Raw genomic sequence first — 15126 nt, forward strand, 5'->3', positions numbered from 1 at the left:
CACAATACAGTGGTTAGCAAGTTATATGTATTTATATACTATACGGGAGAATATCAGCCTGTTATGTCCAAAGCTGGAAGTCACACACTTGGGGCTAGGCTTACCAAAATTGGCAGGAGGCATGGTTTGGGGGTATGGAATGATCATGGGCTCATTGGAGTCAACAAAATTAAAAAAGGAACATCGTGCCAGAGGTCACATTCAGACCCCCGCTACAATGTTTAACTAAAGGCTGGAATGATAACATTTAATTATTTATTTAAAATATATAGACAATTTGTTCATTGATAAACCTTTGATATAACTAGGAGATGGCTGTACAGAACATGTACAATGGCTGGGTTACTACATATTAGTAAGCAAGATAAAAACACTTTAAACAATATACACATCCCCATTAGTCAGACAACATACAATACTCGAGACTCCAAAATATGTCTAACAGTATTTCAATCCCTGCAAATTTTTTGATGAAACTTGGCCATAAGCCAAATAAATAGCACTACAATAAATACTTAAAATTGGGTAGACATCACACAAACCTTCCATCAAACTGGGGCCAACATAGATCAGACGTGTAAGAAAACATTAGTAAATCTTTCAAAATACTGTAACAAGTTTAGTAAAACAGTTGCATATGAACATGTCAGTGATATATATGATATGATCATGGAAATAATCTACTAAATCTCCAGGTAAAACTCCTCCAACTAGGCTTGCCAGCATTCATGAGATAGTGACATGTGCATCATATATGGTCTTTCATGAGTAAAGTTACAATAATAATGACATGTTGTTAGTTAATATCTTCAAGCAATAACCTATTTTCTGACATAATCAGTGCAACAAAAACAATTAACTTCTTATAAAATAAGTTAAATAGCAATAATAATACCTGACAAGCCAGATAAAGAAAGAAAAAAAAAAGAGCATTCTTCATTTCTGCAATACAAGTATTCACTTTTTGTTAAATTCAACATGCCAAATGGTGAACCAAAGGTCAACAAGTAAACAGTGATTACATTTCACCTCACACTGGCCAACTAAGTGATGCTGAGGAGCTAACCAAGTCCTGCATTCAGGTTTGCGACTTTCACTTATGGTGCTCTCCCTTGCATTGTTTACTATCTGACTTGTCACATCTCTATTATTATGACTAACAGCTGAGGTAACAGTAGCAGATGCTTCACTAGTGAGTTTATTTACACCTTTTAATAACACAGATGGAATACTGGGTTTCATAGTGACGCCTTTTTTTCTTCGCACACTTGCACTGCCTTCAGGACACATATGGCGGATTTTAATTTTGCTATTAGATTTGTTAGAGATGACAACTTTAGACTGTAATAAAGATTGCTGCAAGTGATTCACTTTACCATTAGGCAAGGAAGATCCTGTGGGAGATGGGGATTGCTTGTTTGATGCATTCTTGTCTCCATCCACACTTGGTGGGCTGTTTCCCTCTCTCGTTTTCATGACAGATGCTTTAGTACATCGCATGTATGATTTCAGAGCACCAGCAGGTAAAGACTTCCTAGAAGAGTCATCACGACTAAGTGATGAACCTTCTGAGACCTCTTTCTTAACGTGAACTTTATTATATGATGCCGTGTTCAAGACACTAATACGTTCCATAAGTGATGAAAACTCTAGGTCTGTAGCAGCATCAGCACCAGTTACACTGTAATCCCAAACAACATGCTGGCCCTCGCTATTATGATGAGAAATATTGCGCTTCCCTTGTCTAATATCATCCATAACATTAGTGCATCGAGCAACAGTGTTCCGCCGTGCCAGAATGGGTGTCTGTTTTGGACCACAGTGACTGAATTTGTGGACCATTTTCTGTACCACACCAAGACCTTGTTTTTCCTCATTAGTTTCATTATCTTCCTGATCATGATTATCATTATCTTCTACTACTTCCTCTTGCAATGTCTCTAAAGGTGTTATATCTCCATCTTTCTGGACTGCATTTAAGTGTCCTTGAATTCCTTCCAGTTCTACATTTTCTATTTCTTCTACAACTTTACTGCAGATGTTTTGTGTGTCTCGAATACCTTCTTTCGTGAGGCGACCATCCCTGCCAGGGGAGAGGGTAGGTCTACTGAATTTTGTGTTGGTGGCCCCATTTCCCCCCGAGAGGGGCCAACCACTAAAAAAGACGAGAATCCAGAAAGACGAGGGCAACTTGGAGACCGCATCAACTCTGCAACAGAAAACAAATTTTATATGTATTTTTCAGCTGGCACATTCCCTCTCTCTGGTACTGTCCATACCTTGAGGGGTGTTCTCGTCTACAATCTTATGCCATTTGAGGCATATAACAAAGCAAGTTATATAGTGCCTTAGCTGCTTGCTTGTAAGAAAAAAGCAAGAATGTCTGGAAATTGTGAGAAGCTTCTATACCTTAGATACTTAGCCCCCTCTGGAAAAGCTCCTACACTGAAGTGGTTGGCTATGCATAGCATTTTGTCCTGACTCAGATGTCTCAAATACATACAGAATTTAAAGACATGTAAAGTAGCACACGATGTATATACTGTACTAAACGTTCCCCAACTGCTGGTTTGAGACTCAAAGTAATGCACTCAATACTTGCTGTCAAGAAGTTAGGATAGGCAAACCTTTTTACACATTCTCAGAAGCATATATATAAGCGAAAGATAGTGGTATTGTTTACAAATTCTGTATTAATCAAAAAAATTAATAATAAGACAGAATTTCCAGCCAGTTGCAGAGACAGGTTAAGTGAATTAATTCTGACAACTGTAAAAGAGAGAAAGACGGGCAGGTATATGGCTTCACATTATCAGGGACAGAGAGCCAGTTAAGCTTGTAGAGCTCCACCTTGTGTTTTCCTGGATGCGATCTATGATAGTCAACTTTCTCTCGAGTAACTATTTACTGCAGGTGAACAAGTGTATAAAAACAAACCCAAATGTCTTGCCGTGTTCTGAGCAGACTGTGCTAACCACATAACTACAAAGACACAGACAAGGCATTTAAAATTGAGGGAAAATGGGGCTAGATGACTTATAAGCTGTAAATGCAAATAGGCAAGAAGAGAAATAAAAAAAAATAGACATACACAGTGACTAACCATCACTTGGTAAAATACAAGAAGAAAAATGTCAGAAGAGCTGCCATGAGAACTTCTATTATCTCTATTACCGGAGCAGAGGATAAGAATGTTCATAAAAATACTCTTTTTTCCAGATGAGGGACAATAGAATAAGAGAAAGAGACAGAGGTTGGGAATATTCATGTGCAGCGAGAGTGGTAAATGAGTGGAATGAGCTTAAACTAGAGGTAGTGGAAGCAATCACTATTCTCAGATTTAAGGGCAAGTATGGAAATACTTAACTATCGGGAGATAAAGGTGGCCTAGGTACAATGGCTATGAAGTGCTTTTAAATATGCTGTCATTCCCCCAAAGACACACCCAGGTAAGCACAGGGTAGGTAAACAAGTGGAATGCATAGTAAGTAGTAACTGCCCACCAAACATACACTGAAACTACGACGTTGGTACAACGTTCGAACAAGTTTTAACACCTCCTAACCAGTTATAACAACCAATATAGCAGGTTGTAACAACGTTCTAATACGTCATAAACACATTAAGCCAAGATGTAACAACTTTATTACAAGTTGTAACAAGCAGAAAATAGAGACAGTTTCGGTTTGTGTTTCCAGGGTGAAGCCAACTTCATCCACACTGTCAACAGCAAATATAACAAAGAAATAGAACTTAAAGAAATTTAAATGAACCAAGTGCAGGTGCTTAGCTATCAGTGTATACCTACTCCTTGTATACATTGACAGCTGAGCACATGCATGAAGCACTAGTTAAATAGGCCTGGCTGTCTGACCACAGTACAAAGCTCTTAGAACAGAAGCAAAGTTAGACAGAAGCAAGTGGGGTCCTACAAGGTTCGATTGTTGGCCTTCTCTGTGGTGTACCAAGGAATATACTTTAAAGAAGGGTGGTGGTTAAATGATAGTTAATGCTTATGTTTGATCATTTACAAAAATAATTAATCACAGCAAAATAATGGCAGTAAATATTTCATAAATCATCATCCATTAACATTTTCTAACTTTTTATTAAGATTTATAAAATTTAGGGGAATAAGAATAAATTCCTCCCTAAATAAAATTTAGGGGGAAGGAGAAGAACAGGTCCATGTGTGCCCAGAGCCCCCCACCCCCCTCCCATGGGTGCACTGCTGACCCCTACTCTTCATGATCTATGTGAGTGACATGCCCAAGCAGGTAAGATTTTTCCATGTCAATGTCTGTAGATGATGTATAATTAGTGAGAAATGGAAGAATAAAGGTCTGCACTATACTGCAAGAAGATTTAAAACTACAGGATTGGCCAAGCAAGTGGCTACCTGAATTCAATTCTAACAAATGTAAAGACCTTTTAGAAGGTTAGGAGGGGAAGAAAGAAGCTAAAAGGGCAGTACAGAATAAGTGGAAAGACACTTATTGGAATTAGGAAAGGTGAAGGGCTTTGGTGTAGAGTGAACACCAATTTTAACAAGACATGTATAATATCGGCATTGTGTGTGAGGCTAGCTAACATAGCGATAGCCATTTAAAACATAAACCTAAGCTATGAAAACAAGTTAAGGAAAAACAACCTAATGACAGAGATCACAAAAGATCACCACAGCATACAATATATTGAAGAAAACATTAGGAGGAGGAAAGAGTAGTTTCCAGATGAGGAAAAGCAGAATGGTGGGGAGGGGGGAATTCAGGTGGAAACTGGATAGATAAATGAGTCAGATATATAAGCAAACACTCATATGTAGTGAAGGTGGTCAGCAAGTGGAATACGCTAGGAGCAATGGAGGAGGAAGCCACCTACATTTACGTCTTCAGGAGCAAGTATGATAGAGCACTAGAATGCTAAGAGTCATAAATGCACCAGATGCAGTGCAGTACAGTACTTTGTCAAACAATTTAAAGACGTTTATACGTAGCACTGCCTCTTTTTGAAGTGGTACAGCGTTTAGCAGCATAAAAGGATTGAGAGAAAACATAGAATACCCATATTCAACTCAACATTTAATATATTAACCATAAAAACAAAAAGCTGCCAAAATATTGATGTGTGCATGGAAGGAAAGGAGCATAAAAGAGCAAAGTACTGTACTGACAAATATATACAGTAGCGGTACAAATATTCTAAAATATAATTATCTATCTGATGTAATACAATAAATCACTTTGAGGAATGAATATTTTGGCATTTCTGGTTAACTATTTTGTTTTATTGAAGAGCAAATTTGTATCTAATTCCAATGAACATTTCTTACCTTTACCACGTGTTGCGCTCAAACTTGTGCCTCTTCGCAGTGGAGATTTATCCTCTGTCGTCCCCTCCGAGTTGGTGTCCCTCCGTTGTTCTGCTAATTAAAGGTTATCAGTATAGTATTTAATTTGCGTTTTAGTATTTTAAGACGTACACTTATTTAACATTTTTTATGCATGAGAAAGAGAACAACTATCCCACAATCTGTATGGCACAAACGCATGTAAACATTTTGTAATTTATGTTAAATTTTGCATTTAATGAATATAAGCAGTTAACAGTTTTTATTATGTTCATGTTTTGAAGTTATTTATGCGTGGTCATTATATCACTGTTATAAGGTCTGGTGGTACTGTATTAATATGCAAGTGTGCTGGGAAGGCAAGAAAATTAGTAATTTACCGTACATGCATTCACACTACTACGGTGCTTAGAAGAAGATGGAAATAGTACACAAACATTCTAAAGGACCAAACGTAATATACAGTAAGACAGGCCATTAGAAGATTACCATACATACAATAACAAATTTCCCTCAGAATACACACTTCTGGACAATGAATGGTAAAATATTCTGACAGTTGCTATGTTGTATTAGAAGATCCCAAAGAGTCAAGTAAAGAACTCCCATAGTGCTAGGGAAACAATGTTCCCAGAAGAAAGAAAAACCTAAATACTTTATTTGGGGAAATTCACATTGTTCGCAGACTGCTGCAGAAATCTGTGAATTGTAAATAATCTGGCACATCGAGTATGTAAATATTAAATAACAATCCACTTTCGTTACTCAAAATTTCTTAGCATGCACACCATCTTTGCACGTCACAGTGTACCAGCACTCATTTGTGTTCTTGCTGCACGCCGCCCAGCGGCGGCAGTGGCATGCGTGGGGGTGGCAACACTAGCTCTGTTGTTACCTTGCATATTGGCGGCGGTGAGAATGATGTGCTCAAGTTTTTCTCTAAGAGCAGATACCTCGTCGGTCCTCAACTGTCGCTCTGCTTTCAGGAAGTGGCCCAGCTGACGGCAGAGGTCGCCCAGGTCGGCCTCATGCTGCGGCAACACTCGTCAACTCACTAGCTCGAGTCCACCCTAATATGTCCCTTTCTCTCTCTCTCTCTCTCTCTCTCCCCCCTCATCATTCCATAGCAATATGTATATGTACGATACACGCATGCACATGTACACCCACTACAATGAAATATACTAAGACAATGACACATGCAGACATTAACTGGACAGCACATATGCTCTACACACACTATAAGCTAAAACATATAAGCAAATCTGAGTTTTACATTAAATATAAATCTACCAGAGCCTTGCTAGAGGAGGGTTGAAATGAAAAATCATTCCACAACACAAAACATTTGTTATATAGTAACTAAATTCTAAGAGGAGCTTCTAATGTATGCAGTAGTGAAGGGCGGTCAAGTCAGTTATTATATTAGAAAAAAATTCAATGTAAACAAAATATATTTAAATAACACCTTTAAACAGGCTCTAATTTTAAGCTAACTTGAAGCCTTATAAACTATCATATGAAAACAATGAGTGTAGTACATACATGTATGCATGTAAGAATAAATTATATAGTAAATATATTATATACGTATAGGTATAAAACCAGCGTTAAATGTAATGAAATGCCATTTTCTGGGTGAGACCCAGAGGCTTCCCGGAGCTATCCAGGCTGATATGGATATATTAGCTTTCTGCCATCGGTCAATGTGCATGGAGTTCTTGCCTACTGGGAACCATGAGCCAGAACCTAGCGCCCTCAGAAAGGTGAGGAGCAATGGCATTTAGAAATCCCCGTGAGGTTGGGAGCATTCTGTGTCTGCCATCGACCGGGTCTGGCACCCAGAAAGAAAAAACGCCCAAAACAAACCCCTATTCTGGTGAAAATGCTGCTACTAAAAGCCGAACGGGTGGACAGAACTCCCCAAACAAAAATTAGCAAACAAGCATAATGTCATCACATTGCCTCACTGCTGTCTGCGTAAACCGGTTGCGAAAAACCGCAACCGGACATAACACATAATGTACCCCTGGCCTGACCACTCATCATCAACAACCCAAGGACCCCCTCTGGTAAGCAGCAGACTCATACTTCACCAGAAAAGAAGGAGATGGCCGCAAATGAACCAAACTACCACCAGGACCAAAAGAGCAGAAAGCCCTGCACTGGAGAAGAGCATGAGAACCCCTAGAGGCTAATGCCAGTAAGAAAAAAAAAAAGAGCCCTAGAAAAGCAATCCTGAACCAAAGGGGCCATGACAAACCGAGGAAAGGAGAAAGAAAATAAGGCACCCCAACCACGACCAGGATGGCTCAGGCGACGCATGAGCAGGCCGGAGGCAAAACAACGCAAGAGACAGCGTGTGGAACGGAGCAGAAGGAACATCAATACCGAATACAAGCTGCAGCAACTCCACCAGCACTGCACGATATGAGGTGACAATATTTGGCATAAGATGATGGTCCTGGAACAACCATAAAGGAAGGACAAAATAACCCTATCAGAGACCAAAGTACACCTATGCAGTGATAGGAAAAACCGGAAGGACCTCCAGGAAACGTCATACTGTCGCCAAGATGAAGCACGCAGGCAAGAGACCAACAACGAAGCCACCTATGCCAAATACAATGATGATAAACCCAAAAGGTATCGATCCCAACGACCTCGCAGTCGGGGAAGGGCGCCACATATACCGGAAGACGCCTCGACCACGCTGACGCAAAGAGGTCCACCTCCGGGCGCCCGAACGTCTGGCAGAGCCAACTGAATGAGTCAGCGTTGACCGTCCATTCCATGGACAGGGGAATGAACCGAGACTGGTCGTCCGCCAGAACGTTGGACACCCCATAAAGGTGAACCGCCAGGAGAGCCAAATCCCGAAAACTCAGCAGATGAGTCACCCGAAGCAACCAGCCCCAAAGAGCCAAGGACCTCATCGAACCCCCCACGGTTCAGATAATGAACCACCAGGGAGCAGTTTGAATGGAGCTGGATCATCGAACCACGGGCAACCCAAACCGTTCGAAGGGAAAACCACACCACCGCGAATTCTCGCACTGTGCTGTGGACTCGACGTAAGGACGAACTCCACCGCCTCTGGCCGGCCTGATGAGCACTGGTCACAAAGCCCCAGCCCAAAGACAACGTGTCCGTGAACACATCACATGAGGGCTCTGGTAAGCACCAGGGCATTGAACCCCGAAAGACATAAAGAGGAAGCCAGCGACGCAGCTACTGATGCAAGGGCTCCCAGCGGACGAACCCAGCGATCGCGAGAGCAGCGGAAAGTATGGCCCCAAAGAAACCGGAACAGCCGACAAAGCCAAACCCGACCTGGTGGGTAGACCATCACGGCAAAGTTCAGGATCCTGCACAAATCCTTGAGCAACTGCCGAGGAACCCAGGAGCCCCCCAGAAACAGGCAAAGGCGGGACCTCAGCCAAAGGAGTGACTCCTGGTCTGGGGCATCCCCTTCCCCCTCCCGGGGAGGGGGGAGCTGGGAAGATGGCGATGCGGCAACATGGTCATGTCATCCTCGTTTGCTCGTTTTTGTTTGGGGAGTTCTGTCCACTAGTTCGGCTCTCAGAAGCAATTTCGTAACCAGAATAGGGGCTTAATTTTGAGATGCTTACCTTTCTGGGTGCCTGACCCAGTCGATGGCAGACATAGAAGGCTTCCAACCACATGGGGGTTTCTATAGGCCATTGCTCCTCGTGCCTCTCTGAGGGGGCCAGGTTCTGGCTCGTGGTCCCCGGTAGGCCTAAGAACTCCATTCACACTGACTGACACCAAAGTCTAATATTATCATATCAGCCTGGATAGCTCCGGGAAGCCGATGGGACCCCCCTCCCCCCAGAAAATATATCAGCAGTAGCAGTCAGTTTAAACCAAGTGGAATTAAAAATTAAGTGTGAAATCGAAGCAGTGTTATTTATTTATTTATATACTGTATATAAGGGCTGTTACATTCTTGTAAAACCACTAGCGCGCACAGCATTTCGGGCAGGTCCTTAATCCTAATTTTTCCCCCTGAATACGACCATTCAAGTCGTTTAACAACCAGGTACCCTATTCATTGCTGGGGTGAACAGAGGGCTACAGTTAAGGATTGGCACTCAGTCAATCCTTCCCGGCCTGCATACGAACCCAGCCCACAGCGTTTGCGAAGCGCCAAGTGAGTGTTTTACCACTGAGCCACGGGGATGGCACCCACAGGTTATAGGTAACATGGCTGGTAGAGGAGTATTGTATCGGTGTTACTCTTATTACAGTTTCTGGTAAAACGGTGTGTTAGTAGCTTTGCAAGAATGTGGCAAAGGCTCTAAAGCCTTTACCACAGGACATGTGAACCAACCCATGTACAGGCTCTCAAGCCTTTACCACAGGACGTGTGAACCAACCCATGTACTGGCTCTCAAGCCTTTACCACAGGACGTGTGAACCAACCCATGTACTGGCTCTCAAGCCTTTACCACAGGATGTGTGAACCAACCCATGTACTGGCTCTCAAGCCTTTACCACAGGACGTGTGAACCAACCCATGTACTGGCTCTCAAGCCTTTACCACAGGACGTGTGAACCAACCCATGTACTGGCTCTCAAGCCTTTACCACAGGACGTGTGAACCAACCCATGTACTGGCTCTCAAGCCTTTACCACAGGATGTGTGAACCAACCCATGTACTGGCTCTCAAGCCTTTACCACATGACGTGTGAACCAACCCATGTACTGGCTCTCAAGCCTTTACCACAGGACGTGTGAACCAACCCATGTACTGGCTCTCAAGCCTTTACCACAGGACGTGTGAACCAACCCATGTACTGGCATTCAAGCCTTTACCACAGGAAAGGAGATATCCTGTGTCTTCCAAGTGACCATACAATAAGGACAACTTGTAAAGAATATTGATAAAACACCTGAGCAGCTGATTAATGCAAGACATACCATAGTACAGTATATATATACGAATGCAAAAATTCTATCTACGATAACAAGAGCGAGGTGATTTGTTGCTTTGAATCTTACACTTTTTAAAAATTGTATATTACCGACTTCTTATATCATGAACAGGTAATTAATCTAAAACGATTTTGTAAGGTTCAAATAAAGCTAGTTAATTTATATATTGCATTTTTCTATCCAAGAGGTGGCACTGAGGAACTTAAAATATTAAACTTTTTGGTACAGTATTAGCTTTAGGGAATGAATACTTTATTATATACCCTCAATGTATATTGTACATCATGGAAGAAACTCGGCCACTATCACTTCGCACCCACTGGCTTGCTTTAATCCCATAACTTACTGATTGAGCTTGTTGCAACTGTTGGGTCAATCTTGCAATTTCTTCATTACGTAGAACCAACTCACTCTCGCGTAGACGGAGCCGAGCGGTTGTATCTCTACCAGAATCGTCCTGTTCAGTAATTGAAATTATTAATGCCAATTTTGGAGATAAATGCCGTAGAGTCTTGTAATATAACATTTGAAAGAATGCACATGCAATAATTATTTACTGTGATCTGCAAACTGTACAGTTTTGAAATGGAATAATAAAGGAATCAATCTAATACTGTACTGTACACGTCATAAAAGCAGACATAAAAAGGAAATTGCCAGAGGTTTAAGGAAATTTCTCATCATTTTCTCCTGACATTGTTTTTACTAATAATGAGTTTATAACTAAAATGTTCTTGCACCTTAGTGTTTACCTGGAGCTGTGAGACCTTGGCAGATAAGTGAGTCTTCAGCAGTTTATTGCGTGCCTCTAGATCAAACAGCAGTTTGTTGGCATCTGTTAGCTGCTTAGTGAGGCTTTCTACTTTTTCTTCAAGAGCAGCAGACTCCAGACATTTGATGGAGTATTTCTGGGAGAGGGAAAGAATTTCATGCCGAATGTCTTCCATTTCTGCCTCGTGTTCCTTGTGTATAGCACCAATGTCATGTCCAGACTGCATCTTTTTAATAAATTCTTCTTTGAACTTGGCAATTTCTCTTTGGACCTCTGATTCATGTGCCTTTCTCATGGCATCCAAAGCAGCTAAGGTGGCCTGAGTTTCTTCAGCAAGTGCTTGTTCTTTTTCTGCCTGTAAAGCCGCCAGTTCTCGTCGATGTTTCTCCTCTAGTTCAGCAAGCATTCTCTTGTTAGAATTCTCCATAGCTCCCAAACCTTTCTCACATAACCCCTGAAAAAATATTAAACACTATATATAATCTGTAAAGAGTACTAACATTGTTAATTCGCTCATGTCCCACTGAGTGGAAATACCACATAAATAATACCGTCAAATAGAACATTAATGATTCTACTGTGCATGTCAAACAGGGATGTTCGTGCCATAGCTTAGCCTACTGTGCGAGTCAAATAGAGATGACAGAGTACTGCATAAAATTTAAAAGTCCCATGCATATTTGCTTCCTCAGGCCTCCAGTAAACAGATGTGGTCTTGGATAATAATCATGGGCACCCCCTCATGGGTGTGAGGGACTCATTATTGAGATAGCGACCATGGGTCGTAAATGATGCAGCAGTTCACAGCACCACTGTGCAGCTCCTGCCCATACCTCACTTAATATGGATGAAATAAATAAATAACTGTGATTATTTTGAGTTGATAGTCTCAAGGAAGATCCTGACTGTGATAATGACTATGTAGATCTGACCCAATGTAAACTGTCTCGGTTAAATTATTCACACACGCTCCATCCCTATGTGATGGAGTGCAAAAAGATGCACGAATTTAGAAACAGCTCTATAACAAGTGTTCAAGATGTGTGTAAATATTTCCATCAAAATAAATTACCTACTACCAGAAATTCTATCCAAATACTGTATCACTAGTTTGTTAGCTGTAGGTTGTAAATGTGGGTGACTGTACCCTTTCCACCGCTACCCACCGGATGGGGACGGTGCGCAGTATAAACACATCAACTTTGAAACTAAATTAGCTTATATATAAGCTGCTTAGCTTAACCAATTAATTGTTGATATAACAATATATATATTAAATTTTGTAACTTATTAAGTCTGTAACTTGCTTAGCTAAATGAAATTTGGATTTCAGTCCTTGAGCCTATTATGGGGCCTCTGTAACCTTTTCCACTACCGCCCACACAATGGGTTTGGCGTGCATAATAAATGCACTAAACTAACTCAGTGAACACAATGCTGGTCATGTTCTCAGTGGGAGGAAGACACACAGCACACTTGAGGTTATCTTGAGGTTATCTTGAGATGATTTCGGGGCTTTAGTGTCCCCGCGGCCCGGTCCTCGACCAGGCCTCCACCCCCAGGAAGCAGCCCATGACAGCTGACTAACACCCAGGTACCTATTTACTGCTAGGTAACAGGGGCATAGGGTGAAAGAAACTCTGCCCATTGTTTCTCGCCGGCGCCTGGGATCGAACCCAGGACCACAGGATCACAAGTCCAGCGTGCTGTCCGCTCGGCCGACCGGCTCCACTGCCATTGTTTCTTGGATAATTATTTATATTTATGATTTAGTGACCGGAATCTGAGAAGAATAGCAGAGGTGTTGTCAGAGTAGCGATGTGCTTAGTATATAGGAGGCATTTTGCTGCATCAGGTGGTGTCATCTGCTGGCACCATCTGCTGATACTGGTGTGTTTGGCACTATGCTGTGCTTGGATTTCATTCCACACCTACCAGAACTGCTTAGTGGCTCATAATGGTGCAAAAATGTACAGATAATATCCACTCGATTTAAAGACTCCAATGGGGCCATACCTTATTCATTAAGTCCGGGCTCCACTAAATCCGGAGGTGTTAAAATGTTGGTAACTTATTAAATTATATTCTGGAGGGTACCAGGTCAAAACTGCAAATAAGGTTACAGTTACTGATCTCAAATTCAGCTGTTAGAACCTTCAGGTCGATAAATCAGAAGTCCTTAAAATCAAGTGGACACTGATATCGTGTGTATATAGTGTAATAACAGCAAAACTGTTCTATTGTTCAAAGAATATAATATTGTGCACATGTTAGTGACACAAATGTGTGTGTGTACCAAGTTCTGTGATACAATTGATTGCCCAATGCATCCTTGCACTTGAGAAATTTTGTAAAACATTAAAAATATGAATATATTCAATGCATGCAGTTTAAATTTAATGAAAAACATGTAGGGCTAGCCTGAACTCTGATAACTTGTTACAAAGATTATTACACCCGCCAGAATTGCTTAGTTTATTTATTTTTTATTTATTTATTTATATATACAAGAGTTCTTACATTCTTGTACAGCCACTAGTACGCGTAGCGTTTCGGGCAAGTCCTTAATCCTATATTCCCTGGAATACGACCCCGCGAAAAATCGTTTTACAACCAAGTACCCATTTTACTGTTGAGTTAAACAGAGGATATAGTTGAGGGTTTGCGCCAGTAAATCCTCCCCGCCCAGGATACAGACCCAGAACAAAGTTCTTGCGAAACGCCAGGCTAGACAGAGCACCACAAGGTGAATGCCAAATGAATGCTCGTGAAGCACGAGACTTCTGGGATTCACTACGGCCAAAGTGAGTCACACAGCATTTTTTCCGTGATCAGGGATTGCATTTTAACAATGTTAAAAGGACAAAATTTGTTGTAATTTTGTCCAGCGGATTGGCTATAAATAGATAAATAGTGGCACAGTACAGGGGCTGAATAAAGTAATATGTCACAAAGTTTCCAGTTGTGAAATACAGTCTTTCAAATAGACAAAGTGGGATCAAATTTGTTTCCTGGCCAGCTGTCTAAGCTGAAATTTATCATTACTTTTCAGGTAAATTTATTCTGCCAATGTCATGTCCTCATCAGGAAAAATCAATTTGAGAACACTATTACCTTTTCAATATTATCTTATTATTCTATTTCCCACTTCATGTGTGGTGAAGTGACCTTCACCACCCATGGGTTTACGACGTGTTCAACACGTCTTGTTCAACAACACTTGTATCACCCGTGGGTGGTACACAGCCATCAGTGTGGAGGTAATTATCGGGAGAAAATACTAAGACATCATGACTAAAGAGCACTTTGAAAGGACAGGTAGATAGTTAATAAGAGCTGTCTAATCTACTCTTACTTTTATATTGGCTACAAATATGATGCTGGGCAACTTGAGTCACACAACATTTCAGTAATACCAATTATCTAGGCTTCCTGAACCATTACAAGTACACTAATTACACATACAGTATAGCCATAAATACATTAGTGTTGCCATATAATTTACGGTTAGTGAAGTTCTGTCTTGGTTAGATAGAAGAAATGACAGTTTTTCATGTGGCCTAAGTAAAGACTTTTCCCAAATTATAAAATTTTCAACTTACTCTAAGATGTTCAATTTCGACTTGGTATCGCTGTCTGACTTTCTCCTCGCACATATCAGGTTGACTCCCAAGGGCTTCCTCATATTGCTCTTTGAGTGCTATGATCTGTGCTTCATAGCCATCCTCCAGGAGACAAAGTCTCCGCTTCAGTTCAGTCAGTTCATCATCACTATCACGAGTTGGTGGCTCATATCGTACTTCTTCACGTAACCTTAGTATCTCATCATCATGCTGTGCCTGAAGAGCTGATAGTGCTACTCTGTGATCTTGTTCAACAACCTGTTAATGTGGAAAATAAATTATAGAAACAAAATGTGATTCTAAAACTCCAATAATGTTTCTTTATGGTTGTGTCTATTTAATGTTATCCTTTTCATTTATGCTGAAATAAAAACAGCAAGAAATATTATTATTTACTGTACAATTTATTCATTATCTTAAA

At 40.9% G+C, this 15126-nt stretch overlaps 1 protein-coding gene across 2 annotated transcripts in view; it reads right to left on the reverse strand.

Moving 5' to 3' along the window:
- Nucleotides 1-241: 241 nt before the first annotated feature.
- Nucleotides 242-15126, reverse strand: part of LOC123775184 (myosin phosphatase Rho interacting protein outspread) — a 96750-nt gene continuing 81865 nt past the window's right edge. The window contains exons 30-35 of one of the 2 annotated variants that reach the window (XM_045770347.2): nucleotides 14685-14963; nucleotides 11063-11536; nucleotides 10657-10767; nucleotides 6246-6381; nucleotides 5333-5422; nucleotides 242-2209 (exon numbers count right to left, since the gene is read on the reverse strand). In XM_045770347.2, the coding sequence (XP_045626303.2) occupies nucleotides 2022-2209; nucleotides 5333-5422; nucleotides 6246-6381; nucleotides 10657-10767; nucleotides 11063-11536; nucleotides 14685-14963 (1278 nt within the window). In that variant the 3' untranslated portion in view covers nucleotides 242-2021. Of the gene's footprint in view, nucleotides 2210-5332; nucleotides 5426-6245; nucleotides 6382-10656; nucleotides 10768-11062; nucleotides 11537-14684; nucleotides 14964-15126 lie in introns of both variants that reach the window. The other variant, XM_069303666.1, reaches the window with a different exon arrangement.

This window comes from Procambarus clarkii, chromosome 1, assembly GCF_040958095.1.
Source record: "Procambarus clarkii isolate CNS0578487 chromosome 1, FALCON_Pclarkii_2.0, whole genome shotgun sequence".
Lineage (NCBI taxonomy): Eukaryota > Metazoa > Arthropoda > Malacostraca > Decapoda > Cambaridae > Procambarus > Procambarus clarkii.